Source organism: Seriola dumerili, unplaced genomic scaffold, assembly GCF_002260705.1.
Source record: "Seriola dumerili isolate Sdu_G_001 unplaced genomic scaffold, Sdu_1.0 BDQW01000191.1, whole genome shotgun sequence".
In the NCBI taxonomy this organism is placed as follows: Eukaryota; Metazoa; Chordata; class Actinopteri; order Carangiformes; family Carangidae; genus Seriola; species Seriola dumerili.
The window spans coordinates 4941001-4960042 of NW_019174446.1; the positions used below are offsets into that span (position 1 = coordinate 4941001).

At 39.5% G+C, this 19042-nt stretch overlaps 1 protein-coding gene across 1 annotated transcript in view; it reads left to right on the forward strand.

Annotated features, from left to right (window-relative positions):
- mbp (myelin basic protein) overlaps positions 1-19042 on the forward strand; it is a 66593-nt gene that overhangs the window by 21769 nt on the left and 25782 nt on the right. Inside the window, 1 exon segment of the mRNA XM_022753253.1 lies at positions 4176-4254. Within this exon segment, the coding sequence (XP_022608974.1) occupies positions 4176-4254 (79 nt within the window).

Here is a 19042-nt window from a genome sequence, read left to right on the forward strand (position 1 = left end):
CTCGGGTAATTTTGGCTAGTCATTGAAATGTAAATTTCCCCGAATCCAAGCACAGGACAGAGCTTGTAACATTAGGCCAAACTGAGAGCGGCAAGGGTCAAGTTGTGACTTATGACCAATGAAAAGCACGAGATTTTAAAAATGGCAACAACAAGCATTGTGACATCAAACAGCATGCATCAACTGATCAAATACAAGTTTATGTGTTTGTTTGTCTAAATACATGAGCCCAAAGATGCATGTCTGGTAAATGGTTGAAGCCATTGCAGTTTATGTGGGCATTTTTATTTTGTTATATCTTTAGATAAGTCTACAACTAAATGGTAAGACCCATTGTTTTGGACAAAATAATCGTTATGCAAAAGTCCACAGTAGTTGGAGCTCCTCAGTCCTAGGCCACCCCCACCCCCCATTCCATTTCAGGAAGTTGGCAACACTAACCTCCACTCAGTGGGGAAATGTGCCATATGTGCTAGTCTTGTAACCCTATCATTGATGTAACCTTAATGATAATGTAATGATGTGCCCTTTGGCCCTGGAAGAAGTGCTTGGTTAAGTGCTATGGCTAGTAAGCTAGTTAGTAGGACATGCTAAGTATTGCAACTTAAAGAGCAGACAAACACACTCTTAACTCTTGATTTGCAGAGTGTCACTCTTATTGTAGCCCAATGCACACCGTTTCAACGTGTGAAGAAATCCAGACCTTGACAGACCTGCCGTGCCTTGAGCATTTTCCTGAGTTGGTTAAGGTGCACAGACTGAAGAGGTCATTTACCCCTTATTGTCATCTGGGTGGAACCTCCACATTAGGGAGGTTGTAATGATGGGGTAAAATGGGTACATTTTTGTTATTGTGTTCCATAATTCATATAAATATGGCAAAAATCGGAAATCTAAAATACCATTAGGCTCTCAGGAATACATGAATAATTGACAAGTGTGATCCTAATTGAGCGGCTTTCCTGATCTCCTTTCCAGCCTCAAGGTCACTGTCTCCAGCACCAGCCACTATAGAAGCTCTGCTCAACTAGAGCTATATTTAATAAGCCACCAGTGACGAGTAGGTGTGAAGTCATGCTGACAGCTGCTGCCCAAGGACGGCATCGAGCTACTGCTCTGGTTCACTTGGGAAAAATTGCCCACGTTTTTTTTCTCCTCCATTTACTGCTATCGCCCCATTTGCCAATAATGAAGTCCAGATACCATGGAGGAAAATAGTGTAATAATTTTGGTTGCAGCAGACTAAAAGGTGTATGATATACTGTATATGGATACAAATTGTTATTTATCCTTAGTTTTGTTTACCATATTTCCAAAATGCTTGTCTGCAATGCTGTTTCACTTATGTCAAGGTACAAATAGTTTGTTTATTAAAAAGGCTTTACCCAAAAGCTCCATTTCCAGCAATTCTATGAGTCGCCTCAGCATCCAAAGATATCAATTCAACCCAGTCACCATCAGTTCAGCTCCTGAAATGTGGATTTGTTATTTGTACTGAAAATTTTTTACGCTTCGGAAAAGTGTGTGGCTGAAAAAGAAGATACAGTAAGACAGCTGTGTCTATGCATGTGGGAGTGCATGGACAAAATCCAACAAAGGTTGGATGCTGAGCGCTTTAATGCTGGAGAAAATGCTAATGTGCCAAACTGCAGGAATACAGTGATAATGACAGTGTAAGTTTTATCAGAAATTCATGTGCACCTTCTTAATCTGCATTGATTTTTCTTTCTCTCTGCAATAACAGCCTTTTTTTTTGTTATACACTGGAGTAATTAAAGCTTTTATACATGTAAAATGAACCTTAATTTAATAATCATTTTTAATGGCTGATGTAGGGTAAATCCCTGAAAAATGGGTTTCATGTCATTTTTTTCTTTATAAAATTCAATGTGATTCATGACAAAATAAGAACTTTGATTGCGATGCGATCGACTGGTCACACAACCCCAGAAAATGTCATCAGATTGTGATTCAGATGTTGCTAGATCCTGATTGGTGCAGGTTTAACTGAGCTCCGCCTTCTTCAAAGCAGAGACAACTAAAAAATGCAGTAAATCTGTTAATTGAAATAACCAAAACTCTTATAACAAACTTTGGCAGAAAATGGTGTGTTCGTGTAGGACCTCATCACTCATAGTAAGAAAAACTAGATTTTCAATGATCTTTAAGTCAAAAGAAATTTGACGAATATGTTTTTTTTCTTCAGTTTGCGAGGAGGATTAAAAGTTAAGAGATGAGGGTAGTGTTGCCAGATTGTTAAAATGTTCGGGTTTGTTCAGAAGTAGGTTGCACAAGCTGCACTCAGTTTCAAGACATACATTTATTTGTATCTACATGATTTGTATTGGTAAGCGCTTGCTCACCACACTTGTCCACAGGACTTTGTCACATTTGCACTTGTCTACTTGCTCATGTTATGATGAGCCACGTGCACACCGTGCCTGCGTTGATTCCCCATGCTGCCAAACCCACTCGAAAGTGTAAACCGGATTTTAAAGATTGTAAAGAGGATTTTATCAAATTTGAGGATTAGCAAATGCAAATATTTAGTTCACACGGAGCCACTAAATAGAAACAAGTTACAGAATCTAACTTGTGATGAATGGCTGCCAGAGAAATAAACATGGCACAGGTTGTTAGTTTTAGTGCCAATTGGTATAGAAAATAAATGACCCAGTGACTCACAAATGCTAGTACAGGTGGGTATAACAATTTGCTTGCATAATGTTGAAGTTATGACTTAACCCTAACCCTGAATCTGAGCAGATCTGGCAGTTGGAGCAGAGTTGCAGAATCAATTCTTACACACATCGGAAAAGCTTGATAAGACAGAAATATGTTATTTTAATTATTTAATTGTTGTTGTAACAGGTAATTATGTCATTTACTCACTATGTTTCCAAGATATTCTGGGTCAACCAATGTAACATCACACTGTTGTCAAAACTTTACAGGGCACATATGACACATCAAACATCTGGTCATCTCAAGTTGTTGATCCGCTTCGAGTTTTTTGACAATTTCAGTTTTTTAATTAGTTCCGTCTTGTTTTATTATACCGTATGTCAAGCGCCCAGGTTCCCCTCTCTTCTCCTGCAGCTGGCTTTAGTGACAACAGCTTAAGAAACTTTTGAAATGTTTCACTGAACGGGTAAAAGAATGAACTGACGATTAATGATGGTTATTGGTGCTTACTGACTTTTGCTTTTTTTTTTACTGTCAATTAATGGGATTTTAAACAGGTGCGATCATGAAGCAAAACATTTTAATTAAATCTCAGAGTTTGCTTCAAATCAGTCCCTGAAGGAGAGATTCACCTCTCACCTGATACAAGGAACTAGTCAGTCTCAGAACAGACAACAGCTGTCATCTAGTTTGACTATCCTCTGCAGATTCTTAACAGTAGCCTTTTCACCTCAAGGGATCAGGATGGCAATGTTACGAATGAATTTACCTGCAGATTGGCAGATTGTTACTTTTCAACTACCTCCTCGTCTGTTTTCTGATTATGTTTTTGCTTCATTCTGACACAGAGCTATCCTTTTGAGGAATATGAAACACGTTAATTGCTGATGCATCCTCCTCTCTCTCCTCACTTTGTTGGTTTAAATAATCACCTATAGACCGCTTTGTCTTTTTAACACAGTAAGAGCTTAATGGATTGTTTTGTGCGTTTCGTCATCAGTGCACATCAAAGTGCAGTCAGGGAGAGCTCAGGTGGGGAGAGACCGACTCAGCCAGCAAAGAAGAAAACCACCATGGCTAAAGCAGTACCTGTGCCGGAGGGGGACCAAAACAGCCTAATGATCATCATGCACTTGCACAAATGCAACCATGTGAAATTTGAATAAATAAATGGTAGCATATGGAGCCCTTTCCTGATCCTGATGAAACATACAGTTTAGAAGTGGACTCGGAAATGGGCAAATCTCAGTATGTGTAGTACGTGATTCAAAATTTGCAGCAGCTTCTTTTGAATATTAAATGAACAGGTCTGAGAATAATGCTGCTGTGATTATAAAGACCAAAAGCCTAAATGGGTGTAACGATCTCTCTTTCTCTCTCTCTCTCTCTCTCTTGCTATCTTTCTCTCTCTGTTGGTCTCTGTCTGTGCATTGTTGCCATGGTACCTCAGCGCCTCACCTCTTTAATCTGTTTTTGTGCTCCTATTAAAGGCTTCGTCACCCGAACCCAAAGCAGCGCAAACAGCAGCAGAAGCAGCAGCAGAACCTGAATCACAGGATGAAGTCTTTGGTAAGAGGTTAAAACACATCTTGAATTTGATTTTACATGCACTTTGTAATCTGTTTTTATGCTTTAAATAATGAATCAAAGAGAGTTAGTAGTGAGCATAATCAGACAAATCCTCCACTGTTGAGCAGACTAAGGAACGTGTTCCACCTCAGAATCCCGGCCACCATTAACAGACACTCTTCTAGAGTTGTTCCGATCATGATACTAGTCTCGGTAATGCCAATCCCACACCACATAATGCATTTATAAACTGTATACTTTCACACCCATATAGAAAAGAAGTTTTTCCAGAAATCAATTCTTCTTCGCCGCTCTAAAACTGCAGCCTTCCACTGCCAGCCACTCGCAACTACTGTGAAAGAGCAGTAAAGAAAAATTGATTTCTGGTAAATAGCGTTAGCTGTTAGCAGAGGTCACTAATAGCCAGTGTGTAAAAAAGAATTCTATGGCGTTCATGTATCTGTTCATGTTTTACAAAGGGTTTAACTTGAGCAACGCTATTCAACAATGACGGCAATAATATCACATCCAAACAGGGTTAGTAGTATAGAGCTGTTACATTTTATTTTTTAATGCAATTGGTGTCTGATCAGTACCCGTTCTGGTATCAGAATCAGTATTGTTGAGGAAAAAATGGTATCAGAACATCTCTAATCTCTTCTACTGCTAAAAGTGACTATTCTTCAGCTGTCAGGATGCTGTTTTGTTTGAACCGCTCCTGTAAAAGCCTTAGCAGCTTCTAGGACGTGTATGTAATCAGCGAATGTGGGCTAGCGCAGAAGGACATTGGTGTACAATGAATATAAATATACAGTCATTAACACTGTCATTTAATGATGGTGACAATTGACTGATTAGAATTATTCATAGCTGTTTCAAAAAATGTTTTTGCTATTTTCTCAGGCAGTCCTTAGTCATAAAGCACTGAAATGTGCTACCTGAAACGACAGCTTTAAATCCACATCGACACAGTGGCTCCTTTAACCCAGCTATCTTGACTCAATATCTGTTTTATGGCAACAATGAAAGGCTGCTGCTTCACAATGCTAGGCTCAGAAGGTGCTAATCCTGCAGCGTGACATTTGTTTGCACTGAGCAGTCTGGCTGGTGAAAAGTTGGCACTTTCCAATGATGAATGAAACTTAGTTTGTGGAAGTCAACTATTCCTCATAATGAGAAAATCTCATAGGTCAGGGTAGCATGCTCCCCAGAGTTTCATTTCTCTCAGGTTTGCTCTTTGAGAAGTTTTCCCTCAGCCACATTCATTGTGACGTGTTTGGTGTTGGAGGGACAGGAGTTAAAAAGTTCTTTTGTAATACTCCAGCTCAGCAGATGAGGGCAGAGTCTGATGCACAACGGACGGCATCTTTAGGTTGGCACTGAGCTGTATGTTGTCAACGCTAGAGTCTTTTACAAAATGGGGTGATTATCCCAGAGGCCGGAAGAAAATTACAATTGCTTGTGCAAATTTGCTGAATTCTTCTTTTTTTTAANATCACATCCAAACAGGGTTAGTAGTATAGAGCTGTTACATTTTATTTTTTAATGCAATTGGTGTCTGATCAGTACCCGTTCTGGTATCAGAATCAGTATTGTTGAGGAAAAAATGGTATCAGAACATCTCTAATCTCTTCTACTGCTAAAAGTGGCTATTCTTCAGTTGTCAGGATGCTGTTTTGTTAGAACCGCTCCAGTAAAAGCCTTAGCAGCTTCTAGGACGTGTATGTAATCAGCGAATGTGGGCTAGCGCAGAAGGACATTGGTGTACAATGAATATAAATATACAGTCATTAACACTGTCACTTAATGATGGTGACAATTGACTGATTATAATTATTCATAGCTGGTTCAAAAAATGTTTTTGCTATTTTCTCAGGCAGTCCTTCGTCATAAAGCACTGAAATGTGCTACCTGAAACGACAGCTTTAAATCCACATCGACACAGTGGCTCCTTTAACCCAGCTATCTTGACTCAATATCTGTTTTATGGCAACAATGAAAGGCTGCTGCTTCACAATGCTAGGCTTAGAAGGTGCTAATCCTGCAGCGTGACATTTGTTTGCACTGAGCAGTCTGGCTGGTGAAAAGTTGGCACTTTCCAATGATGAATGAAACTTAGTTTGTGGAAGTCAACTATTCCTCATAATGAGAAAATCTCATAGGTCAGGGTAGCATGCTCCCCAGAGTTTCATTTCTCTCAGGTTTGCTCTTTGAGAAGTTTTCCCTCAGCCACATTCATTGTGACGTGTTTGGTGTTGGAGGGACAGGAGTTAAAAAGTTCTTTTGTAATACTCCAGCTCAGCAGATGAGGGCAGAGTCTGATGCACAACGGACGGCATCTTTAGGTTGGCACTGAGCTGTATGTTGTCAACGCTAGAGTCTTTTACAAAATGGGGTGATTATCCCAGAGGCCGGAAGAAAATTACAATTGCTTGTGCAAATTTGCTGAATTCTTCTTTTTTTTAAATGAGGCAACAGCTCTGATTAAAATCCAATCAACAACAAAGCAGATTCCGCTGGGATATACTGTATACTGTAACTTAAACACACTGCATGCATAATAGCTATGTAAAGGCAGCAAGTAGCTTAAATTTACTTAAGACCTCACCCTTGAAATCAACATCCTCAATGTCTTTTTTTCTCTTGTGAATGAAACCGTTAGTGTCTCTGATGCTTCTGTTGGCTCTTGTCAACTTTGATGATGGGAGCTGAGTGAAGATGCTGCCTCAGGAGCTTCGCCGGGTGAAAGAAATTATTCTTTTTTTCCTCACGCACAATATGTTCTGTGGCCATACACCCTGAGCCAAACATCATCTGCAGACTTATAATGTGTTGGCTTCTCATAGCTGCCTGGTTGGACTTGGAGGCATGCCGAAAGAGTAATCACACCAAGTAATCAGGAAATGCAGAAGTTTGGGAGAGGGAAAGCTGGTTGTTCATTTTTCAAAAGAATAAAACCCTCTAGATGTTGACCACGTTTGTCAGAGGAAGACCAAGTGTTCAAGAGATAGTGGGACAGAAGACAAGTGCAGATTGTTTTCTTGCCTCTGTGTCAGTCTCGATTGTTTTCAGGGTGAGCTGAGGTGAAATGCAAGAGAGGGGAACGATCTGGCCATGTGAACTGACTACAGTAGCACAAGAGATAATAGATTGATTGTATCAGCGTCTTTGAGTGTGCGTTTCTTAAAGGACAGCGAGTTGAGTTGTTAACGGCTGATGCCATACCAGTTTTGGATTAACCCCTCCTATCAAATATTATAATTATAATATAATAATATAATAATAATATCTTTCAACAGCCATTTTGAGGGTTGAAACATCCAGAGCATTAAATGATTCTCTTCTTCTAGACCTCTGTTCTTTACTGAACCTTACTGGCCGATAAAATGTCTTCACTGAAATCCCAGAGATGATATTAGGAAGATTCATAGTCCTCCATGTGAGACACATAAAAATTATATTTTCTCTCTGTCCTTTTGTTACCACTATGTCCACCAATACTACAGCTGTTACCATTATTACTACGACTTCTACTATGGCTAAAGGCTGAATCATTTTCAAACATCTAAAGTGCAGGACAAGAGTTGAAAGTCCCTATTAAATCAATTAAAAAAACTAAATTGAAATTGTATTTCAAAAGAGTGTAATCTTTACATTGTTAAGAAATTACTCAGCAACTGTTGATTTTTGTGGGCAATTAGCAAATTCACTCCGCTGTAGCTGTAGTTAATTTTGTTTTGAGCTTATTACCTTTAAAGCATGGTAATTCCAAGCTCAAGTCTCACAACTCTAGCTAGTCCTGGCAATATGCTATGCTAACATTGGGTCTAGTAACTAAAGTGAAGACAATGTTGTGGGTGGTCAGTTTTATATATATATATATATATATATAAGCATGACTTACCAGCAACATTTATGAAAATACCACCACACATTTTTCTTTTTTTTTTACTAAATTAGTCAATTTCACTCTATAAAAACAAGCCATATGTAATAAAAGGTTGAAGTGAAAAAGAAGCCTGGACATTAGGACATTAGTAAAAAGCCACTGTAATTTTTTTCAGGTTGTCATCCTGTTGAAACAAGTCAGAGTCAGACAGTCAGAGCAGTGCTGGTTGATTATACAACAAATCAAAAATCATTCATACTGTGTTAGAGGATGATGGGCACTAACCAACTGATTTTCAAAGAAAGGTCAATATTGACCTAATATTATGCAAAATCAATTCATCAGCCTAACTGCGTTTCTCCATGCGTGTGTAAGAGCATGTATTCATGATTGAATTTGTGTGTGTCCATGCAGATGCTGTGTCATGGCAGCTTGGTTGAGTGTGTAATCATGCCTCCTTGTGCCGAGGGAGGTGCACACTACCAGAGAGCCAACACTCTCTCTCGCTGTTCTCACTGATTCTTTATTATCAGCAGCAAAGTTGTACCTTGCAGAGACTTCGTCAGATTGATCTTTTAGCCACTCAATACGCTCCTTCTCCCGCAGCTAATTAATGTCCCTTGTGTTAAACACTTGTCATTGATCAGCATGGAGCAGACTTAGAGGATTCACCACTGACACAAGTGATATTTCAAAGCAGCCACCCACACAACACACAGCTTCATCCGTCTTTGGGGACCACGTAGTATCCAGAGACATGAAATGATCTGACATATAGTAGCTTTACTGTACTAGTAACCGGGGTTGTTTATTGCTAAAGTCATTTTTTCTGGCTTCATCTTTAGTTCATCTGTGATGATTCGCTGTAATTTTCTTACACTAGTCTCTTGTTTAACCTCAGTATCCTCACACAGATGCTTCTGGCAGCTCATGATGAAAACACAAATGAATTAGGATGCAGGTTTAAGAGGCGATCTCTCTCAAATGGGAGGTAAGCAGCAGCCTTAGACATGATCTGATGAACAGTGTTCATCATTCAGGTTTTCTAAGAAGTTTGCTTCAGAGTGAATATTATTGAGTTATACCTACACCATTAAGCAATATAATGATCGTGGTGCTTAGTTTGGTTAATCTGGTAAATGGAGAATGGAGATCAAAGCTGTTATAGTGTGTATTTGGTCTGATAGTTACTGGTCACACAGCTGCTTCAAAAATATCTTGGTGTTCATGTGTAGATTCCACTTTGATGTTTAATGTTTAACTGGTTCTTTGCTCAGTCAGCACCGCTCTCAGATAGTGTGTAAAAATCCCATTTTCTTTTCAGTTTTCTAAGTCATTCTGAGGGAACATCGCTGTTTGGAGACATTTAAAGCCTTCCTCTCACCTGTGCACCAAGGCTGAACTAATTTAGCGCCATTAGGTTGATTCAGGGTGCGAGCAAAAGAAAATAAAAGGAATTTCCATCAAATAGACACAGTGTGAGTGGTTTATGACGGGCAGGTTAGCAGTGCTTTATTGGAGCCTGTTTTGGTGTGGTTGTCATCAGCAGGCGTCATGATTCATCCTGGCCTGTCCAGTGTCTGGGGATGTCTCCATGCAGCACTTCCTGTTTGCAGTGCTTTTCCACTGAAGGGCAAACACCACCATCAGCTGTGCGGCTGTTAAAAGCCCATTATGGCTCCATTACCTGCCACAGGCCCCCACTCGGCAAAACAGACCCCCTCTATCTGTCTGTCTGCCTGTTCCGTCCTAACTCTGTCTGGGTCAGTGTTTCTTCATCATCACAGGGTGAACTGGGGAGAAATGACCAGCAGTTGTGGATAGAAACTCAGGAGGGCCAGAGAAAAGTGGGATGGACTTGGTGGTTGCCTGACCAGAGATCTTAGTGCAAGGTAGATGAAAAGGGCAGATGGTTTTGTATGTCTTAGCCCATTCCTATAAAACATTTAAGTTAATGGGATGAACAAGTTTTTTCATATAAGATGTTCCGTTAGCAGTTTGCTTTTTTCTGAATCTATAAAGTCCCTGTCAATCAGTGTACTGGAGATAAAAATCAAGCGTTAAGTGAAATTCATCTCACATGTTTTCTAGGCGGTCAGTGGGGATTAATAATCCTCTTTCAGAACAACTCAAGACAACAAAAAATTGGCTCGACACTTTTTTTGGATTAAAATTGTTAATGCTGGTTTCATACCAAATTCTCAAGAAAGCATTGATTGATTTATGTAGGGATTAAAGTAAATTGTAGCACAAGATATTTGAGGGCCACTTTTGCTCAAAGTATCGGTTTACGTGGTAACTCCTGATAACGCCTAATAATCTACACTACTCGTAAAGACGCCGTGAAATGGCATTGCATTCGTACTTTATCAGAGCAAGAGAAGGGGGCGGAGTGGTGACACAGTGCACGGCCATACATGTGCAACAGACTTTAAATAACGTTTTCAATGTAGATGACATCAGATGACATAATTTCAACACATTATTCTGGGGATAGGGTTAGAAAATGTGAGCTAAATCTTTTGGGCCGCGGGGTAAACGTTGGAACAGCTGATACAGCAAGGCTGACAAGTGGCAGTCGTGTCAAATGTTACCCATTTTCAGTTTATTTCTCTCAAAAAGTTATCTCTCGAATATATGACACAACACTATCAACTCTTTGTCTATGTTACAATATAGGCAAAAAAGAAATTATTCAAATGTTACTTTACCTAGCAATTTGGCATTCTGTCTTCCAAATAATCCAGAAGCCTAACTATCCATTCATGAAACGAAATCGGATACTTTAGGATCCTCTTTAACCCAGGAATATGAAACGAACATTAATGGTTTGTAAGAGTGGCATTTAACAATGTAACAGGATGTGCAACAAAAGTAATCCTGGCCAGTGCAGAATAGCATCGTAAATACAACATTTTCCAATGTAATCCACCAAATCACACCGCAGAGGTAAAGCACGTCATGAATAATAAGCATCAAGTCCTCCGACCTAAACAACCATATGGGTTGTTTTTTCAGTCCTCTGATACAACCCATAGGAGTGTCTCTTGAAATAGCGCCCCTAAGGCCGCATATGTGGCGTATCCGACGCTGCCATGGTTACTATAATAACGGTACGGTAGGCACAACACTTGCATTTTCCCCCAAATAGAGACCTAGTTATCCAGAAAGCATCTGTGATGATACATTTGTTTCCAACTTTAGGAAACTTTTATTTCATCTGAAAGGTTTTATTTCAACAGCAATCATAAGAAAACAACTGCAATATCATTTCTTTCTTCTTTCTTCTTTCTTTCACTTAATAGCAATTAAATGCAGTTAAAATAAAAAATATAGCTAATAGCTATGTCAGCGTGGGGGTATTTGCTGATTATTGGGCTATCAGCTTTTTCCTGCTGTTATTATATCAGCCTTTAAAAATCCACTATCTGTCTAGTTACAACTTGCGAAAACACTGATATGGTTGTATTAAACATTCAAGCACAGAGACTCACCACCTTTTTGCTGTAAGGCTGTTAGGTGCATACAAAGTGAAATCAAGGTTACAAGAGGATTTTGGTTCTTTCTCTGAAGCAATTGGCTTGAAAAGATTGTCTTGTCTTTGTAATTAGTTTGAGTTTGTGCGCCAGTCTCCCCCCTGCACCCACACTCATGAAGAAGATTTAAGATGAATTAATACACGCTAATCAAGCTCTTACATTCAAGGTCAATCTGTTCTCATGCAAAAGATTCGGTTATATAGAAAATAATGTTTCCAAAGTCTGAGAGCTTTGGCAATTTAGTAGCAACAGAGAAGTGTATTTCTAACTATTCTTATATATGTATTCTTTAATCTAAGAATACATCTAGCACATAAAGGCTTTAAAAACAAGTTAAATCCTCCTTGTATCGAGTATTAGAAAGATAGAGGAGAGCAGGAGACCAGAGTCAACTGCATTCAGTGAGGAAGAGACTACTCCTGAGTGAGCCTTTAGGGCTTCTTCCTCATCTTCATATCAGTGTCTGTGAAAAGGAACGACACGCTGTCTGTGAAGATCTAATTCTGCTTTCTGCTGAACACTGTTTGATAAGGCTGCTGGGAAAGTTGATATAGTAATATTCTCTGGGTATAAGCAGCTTGGGGCACCACCTAGGACTTAATGAATGAAGGATGCATGTGAATAACTGAGCTGGGACTATTCAGACACAAAAAAAAACAAAAAAAAAAACAAAATACACAACAAAATCGCACAGGCTGAATGGCTTATAGTTATATCATCTATATGTTCGAGTGTTCATGATAGATGGGTACTATTTATTTCCTCTGCTTAACAGTCTAATGACCAAATATTTTTATGGGACTTACCTTGTTGTTTTCTAAAGATTTGTGATGTTTTCACACCTGTGCTTTTTAATTCGGTTAAACTGAACCCTGGTTCGTTTTCCCCCTTGATACAATTCGTTTGGGCAGCTGTGAAACAGTAATCGCCCTTGGGTGCGGACCAAAACAATCGCATCGAGCTCTGGAGTGGTTCGTTTTTAGGTGTCAAAGAGTTCTGAACTTCATCAGAAGCCATTAGCAGGGACTCATAAGTGTTGAGCTCGACAGTTCCCGCAACCTGTGTTTCCTTTCCTGCTCCAGCCAGACAATCTGACCAATGAGAGGAGTGATCATACGTGGTTTGTAATGATGCATTTCGGTTCACTCGACTGTTTCTCTGTGCATAAGCAAACTGAACCAAGGGGAAAATGCTACATGTTTGTGTTAAACATTTTAACACTTCATTGCGTAGCTCATTAATACCTAAACCTTTTCTCACTTTTACAATCTCTGTTTGTCTTCATGTCTGAAATAATCATTACCAGAGCATTTAAATTCTCTTTGTTCTCTCACTGGATTCATAAACTTTCTTCTAATATCTTGAAACGAGCGCAGTTATTAAAGCAATTCTTCAGAAAAGCCATTATAGTTATACAATGTACTGTATACTCCATCTTATTGTTATTTAACTCTGAACTAATATACAATGGAACTTAATTAGATTTAACTTAACTGTAAACCCAGTCCCTGTGTCACAGTGAGACAAGATAAAAACACAGTTGTAGACAATAGAACAACAATACTGCAACAACAAGAACCTGGAAAAGACTCATAAAGCAAGATCTTTGTACTTTTTATAATCCTTAAAGGTACCATACATTACATTTTTGGGGTGTTTTATTTGAGATATATTTGTGCTTTTAAGAACCAAAACACACCCCAATGAAGTTTTACATCTCATCTCTTTACATCTCTTGTATCTCTTTTCCCTTCAGCTCTAGTAACGACAGGTTGGTGAGCCAATCAGAAGAGAGGCTCTGAGACTTTCTTCTGATTGGCTGACTGTTTTCTGAGTGATTTAGTAAAAACGTTGCAGATTTCAGGTAAACATTCAGAGAGAGCAAATCCTGCAAGGCTGGCTTGTTTTAAGACTCAGTTGTAAATACGGGCTGTGTGAATTTCTCTGTGGACTGGGCGGTGACACTTCAGTATTAATGTAGAACCTAGATCTGCTTTATAATAAAAAATGACATGGAAATCTCAGTTTATACATAGTACCTTTTTAAAGGTTCCCTGTGTAGTTGTTGACCTTCAGTAGTGATGGAGCTGTTTTTCTATTTGGAAGATTAGGAAGAGGAGAATTACAAGCTAGCAAAGATGGTAAACAATGCTGGATTTAGAATCCTTTATGTGGAAAGAAATATATATGACACATTTGTTAGAGTTCAAGGATACACACAATGCTCTTTGGTCAGTAACAATGAATGTTAAACATACCTTTTTTTCTTTTCAAGAAAACTAGACAAGGCACCTTTAAGATGTTAGTCCTGTTTGATTTTGTAATTAATGGCAAGCGTGTTCAAAAATGACACACCAGAGAAAATGAAACATTAGAGTTTGTTTTAAAAGACTCATGTTGCAACAAAGGAAGGTGGAGGTGGCGTATCTGTTTACAGCTAACCCAAACAAACCACTGCTATAATAAGGAAGTATCAAAGACCACAGTCACAAATGATACAGTAATATTGACCTTATGGTCGAACGTTACTTCTGCAGTGCGTGAAATCCACACATCAGCTTCTCTCTTCCTCATCCACTACACTAATGGATGTATTGTTTCCTGTGAAAGCCAATTTGAATCTTGAACGGAAAAGGCCGATTCCGCCAGTAACAATGAAAAGTATTATACAGAGAGACAATTACAGAATGCAAATACTCTGAATGGCTATTGTTGGAAAAAAAAATGGGTAATACTTTCCTAGATAGTTTTAAAAATGGACTTTGATATAATGAGATAATTACAACTTCACATACTGATAACTATAGTATGTGAAGAACAACAGGTGCCAACAACAGATGGATTGGATTGTCTTCTTAAATTAAAAGAGGCTTAACATTTAAAAACCAGCATTTGATGGAAAAACCAAAAAAGCTTGCAGCTGATAAAGCTATGGACATAACATGATAAGAGACTGTCCTCTGAAGATCAGTTTTCATTTTGGATTCATCCCCTCTCAATGTCACACTTGAGCTTCTATCAAGGAAATTGAATGATATTGGTGTGAGCCAGTTATCACTTATTTCATACACTACAGGCTTCCCCTCTAATTGCATTTGGGACCTACTGGCTACTCTTGAAATCTTAAGGGTGGAACAGGCTTCCTCAGATTGCAATGATTTGCGCCGAGGCCTGGCAGGGTTCATCAGAGTGCTCTTCTTCACTCACCAGCCGCTCTGTCGGCTCATAACTAACTTTGTAGAGAAGCTTCTGAAAATATAGATCAACCCATAATGAAAACAGAATCAAAACATGCTCTTTGGAAATTATATTTTCCCCTGTGAAATCTTGTGGATGTTTACTATCTGCTTTAGTTTATGAGGATGGAGAGGTGGATGATGGCGTTAGTGCAGCATTGTGTGTGATGTACATAGCTGGGTTTTCATTTACCGACGTGTCCTTCATCTGCTCTGCAGAGCTCTATCTCCTTCTGTCTGTGTGATTGTATTTTTTTTCCTTATTCAGCTGGCCTCGGTTTTTGCTGTAAACACAGAATGTAATATATTTTCAGTGGATAAAAGAGTAGAGCAAGTAACTATTATGGATTTTTGCTTCAGCACACACAGCTCCCTTGATCACACACATATCCTACAGCTGTAAACAAATAGCCTCATTTGATCCACTAGCTGTCTTTACAGCTAATAAAACCAAAATAGTTACTCTTTGAAATTATTTTATGAAACTGGCTTGTAGCTCAGACACACACTCACTAATTCATTGATCATCAGGCTGCAGATTCTTGACAAGAGGCAGCTGTTCAGGCAAGGCCAACTTGTTTGTAGAACACATTTTGTGTACAAAGGCAAATTAAAGTGCTTTACATAATGCATTAAATACAATAAAAAGGAAATACCGCATTATACATTAAAATCTATAATTGAAATGCTCAGTCAAAGGCAAAGAGACCATGACAGTTTTAAATGTAGATTTAAAGGAAGTCAAAGTCGGGGCAAGCTCTGAGGTGTATAGTAACTAAGTGCTGCTTCTCAACGTCATCCCAGTTTTGCACATGCCACCTACAGGAAAGTCATTGTGTTTTACATTTAGCACATTTATCCATAGAGTGTATAGGAAGATGGATGTAGCCTGGGTGACGTCACCCTTCTGAAGAGCGGTTTTGAAGCTCAGAGTGGGCTGCCTCACCGTCGCCATCTTGACAGTGCCTGACTCCACCTAACTCCTGGCCAATCAGAAAATGGGCAAAGAGGCGGAGCAGAGACTTTGCTGAATGCCAGTTTGTGGCCACGCCCTCATTTAAGCTGAACTTCAAGCCTTATTATATAAAAATTCACCCCCCGTACAGTTATCATGAAGAGACCAAGACCAATTAGCCTTAGAGACCAAAACCATTTTTTGTACCAGGCTGTAAATATTTTGTTTGTTTCTGCTGTAAATTTGGTAATTTTAACATGGGAGTGTTCGGGGATTGACTTGCTTTTGGAGCCAGCCTCAAGTGGTCATTCAAGGTCATTCAAGGTCATTCAGGTTTTGGCACTTCATTGTTGGCTTCATTTTTTAGCCACTAACCTGCAGTCGATGTTCAGATAGAAATGCAGTTCAACTTGTGGTTGACCATCAGACAAGTGTTGCCTATCGTTTCACAGCTAATTAGTCTATCATTAAACCTGCAATAAATTATTTTTGTCCACGTGGGAACAGCAGAAATAAGGTGTAAACACTTCAGTGAAGACTTTGATTCAGACACAGTTTTATATGCCTCAGGCTCCACTCCAATCCAGGCTGTGATTTATCTTTTGATGCCTTCCAGTGGGTATTTCACACTTTGGCTTGAGAGCAGGTTATCATTTAAGGTTCATATTTGACAGCAAAATCTAAAAATGTAATTAAAGGATGCAATGTTTTCTATCATTTCAAAATCGTTAAACTATGGTTCAGTGATCTTTTATGTATGTGCTTGATTATAGAGATATTCTGCCCTGACATGCCATCATTAGAGCAGCTGAACCCTGTTTATTATGGTGTGCATTACACTCAATCAGTGATATATTTTTTATTCATCATTCTCTCTATCACAAAGTTGACTTTTTTGCTGACTGATTATCTCTTGATATCCATCCATCAAGCCTTACTGTTACAGCTGCCAAAATAATTAAAGTAACTACACAATCCAATAACTACTTATAGCAAGGGCAGAAAACATCTTCCTGCTGCTGCTGAAGACGACACTGATGAGTGCAGTGACAGTAAACCAAAGCCGTCAAGTTGAAAAAACAAAACAATGAGCTAAAAGACACTGAAAAGCTCTGTAGAGCTGAAGCACCCTGCTGAATCAGGTGATAACTCTCTGGGGGTTCACCTCTACAAGCGACACCTTTCACATTATAGTCATTTGATCCATTGCTAATATAACAATATTGATTAAAGCAGCTTTAAAGAACAGATATGTAAATTATTCAAATAGGTCATAATTACATAGTCATCACTGAGCTCTATTGTTAATTTAAATTGACTAGCGCATATGAGTTGGGAAATTCCTTATTGTATATTCTCTCTACCTCCCTTCCCCATTGGTAGACCCCATTGACTAATTTAGCATCTACACTGAAATGGTGCTTTTTTTGCATGCGGGTTTTGCTGGTTCACATCGCTCTGTATATATTGTACACGTAACCACTGCTGACTGAGCATTCAACACAGTATAGAGCGTACGTATGAGTTTGGTCCTCTGCTGCACATTTGTCAGTGGTATAAAAGTGCAGTGGCTCAGTCATTTGTCTCTGTGGCGGAGGCTGACGCTAGCTGGTACCGGCCCTGGCACTGCCAACATGAAGCGCCTCCTCTCCTTCCCCCCTCAAAAGCTCTGATTGTTAAAGGGCAGCATCCATCACTGGACCAGTGTTCTTTGGTTTGACACCATTGTTCAGATTCTCCCTCTCTGTCCCCTCTCACCTCGCTTTCCCGCCTCTGATCTTTCCGTTTCTTTCAGGTTTTTTTTTTTTTTTTTTTCTCTGTCAGACGGATGAATTAACCTCAAGACCCACTCAAACATGCAAAAGCTACAACATGCGCTACATGCACACACTTTCTTAATGCAACCCTGTTTATTCAGGCATGTTCATTCCCTCGTGTCTGCCGTTTTTCCTGGTCGATTTCATGTGGACACACACCGTGTCTCTGTGCATTTTGCCTCTGTGTGTTTATGTGCCATGTTGTAAGAGATTGTGCCTCAGTGCGGCCATGAGTTCAGTAGACCACGTCATCTGGCCTTGACCATCTGGCAGGACAATCACTGGGTGTGTGTGTGTGTGTGTGTGTGTGTGTGTTAGTGTTAGCAGCTGGGTCTGAGGCTACAAGAGTCCAAGGGGAGGGGATGATGGGTAACCCAAGAGTGTACAAAAGTACTACCCTAGCTACTGCATCCCATATGTCAGACAAGATGAAGTGGAGTCCTTCCCCTCGGAGGAACACAACAAACTCTACTTAAAAGTGGAAGTGCAGCTGTGGATGAGTATCTATGGTTCTGTTTAGACGTCATATGTTTTACCCAGAAACACCCAGAGTGTGTCTAGATTCAGATGAGATAGGTTACAGCTCACACCTGGCAGAAGATTGTCTCAAGTGTGTCTCAATTGGGTGCTTGTCATCAGATTTTGCTCCACTGCTCACTTTTTATCCGTGGGATCACTCTGACAGGTGCCAAACAGAGAAGATTTGATGATGATTTGTAGCCTCTTTCCAAAGTTACGACTTTCCTGTCCAGGTATCCAGAGGGCTGTCATCTTTCTTTCTTTTGAGTGGGGAAAAAGAGTCACAGCTTCAGAAATGGTTCAAAAAAATCATTCAATGGATGAAACATGTTTTCATCCAGATGGTTAGAAAACAACAGTAAGTGTTTTTAAATGACTTTCTGGGTCACCTCTGCGAACGCGAATCTAGGTGAACTAGTTTATCGGTTTACCACCGCGCTCTAGATTAAATTTGGATCTAGCAGTCAACATCTACCATGCTTGAAACAAACCAGTTCAGTTCAGAGGAAATGTTTTCTGAAGGTGTTTTTCTAGCCGTTACAAGCAGCCACACTCTATGACGAGGTGAAAAGTCTGTCGTCACAGAGACATAATGGATCACACGGAGACAGCTGAGCACACTTTGAGACAGTGCTTCCCCGAAGGCGTCTAAAGTGTTGCATTTGTGTGGGCGAAAAGTGACAGAGTCGGAGTCACTGCTGCATCAAGTCTGTGTGCTTTTCAGACTGAGGTTGAGAAAGTTATAACAACTGTTCAGCCATCAGACAAACACTTCAGTTAAAGCATTCTGATGCTTTAAGAATGAACAGAAGTACATTTCAAATGAAACACTT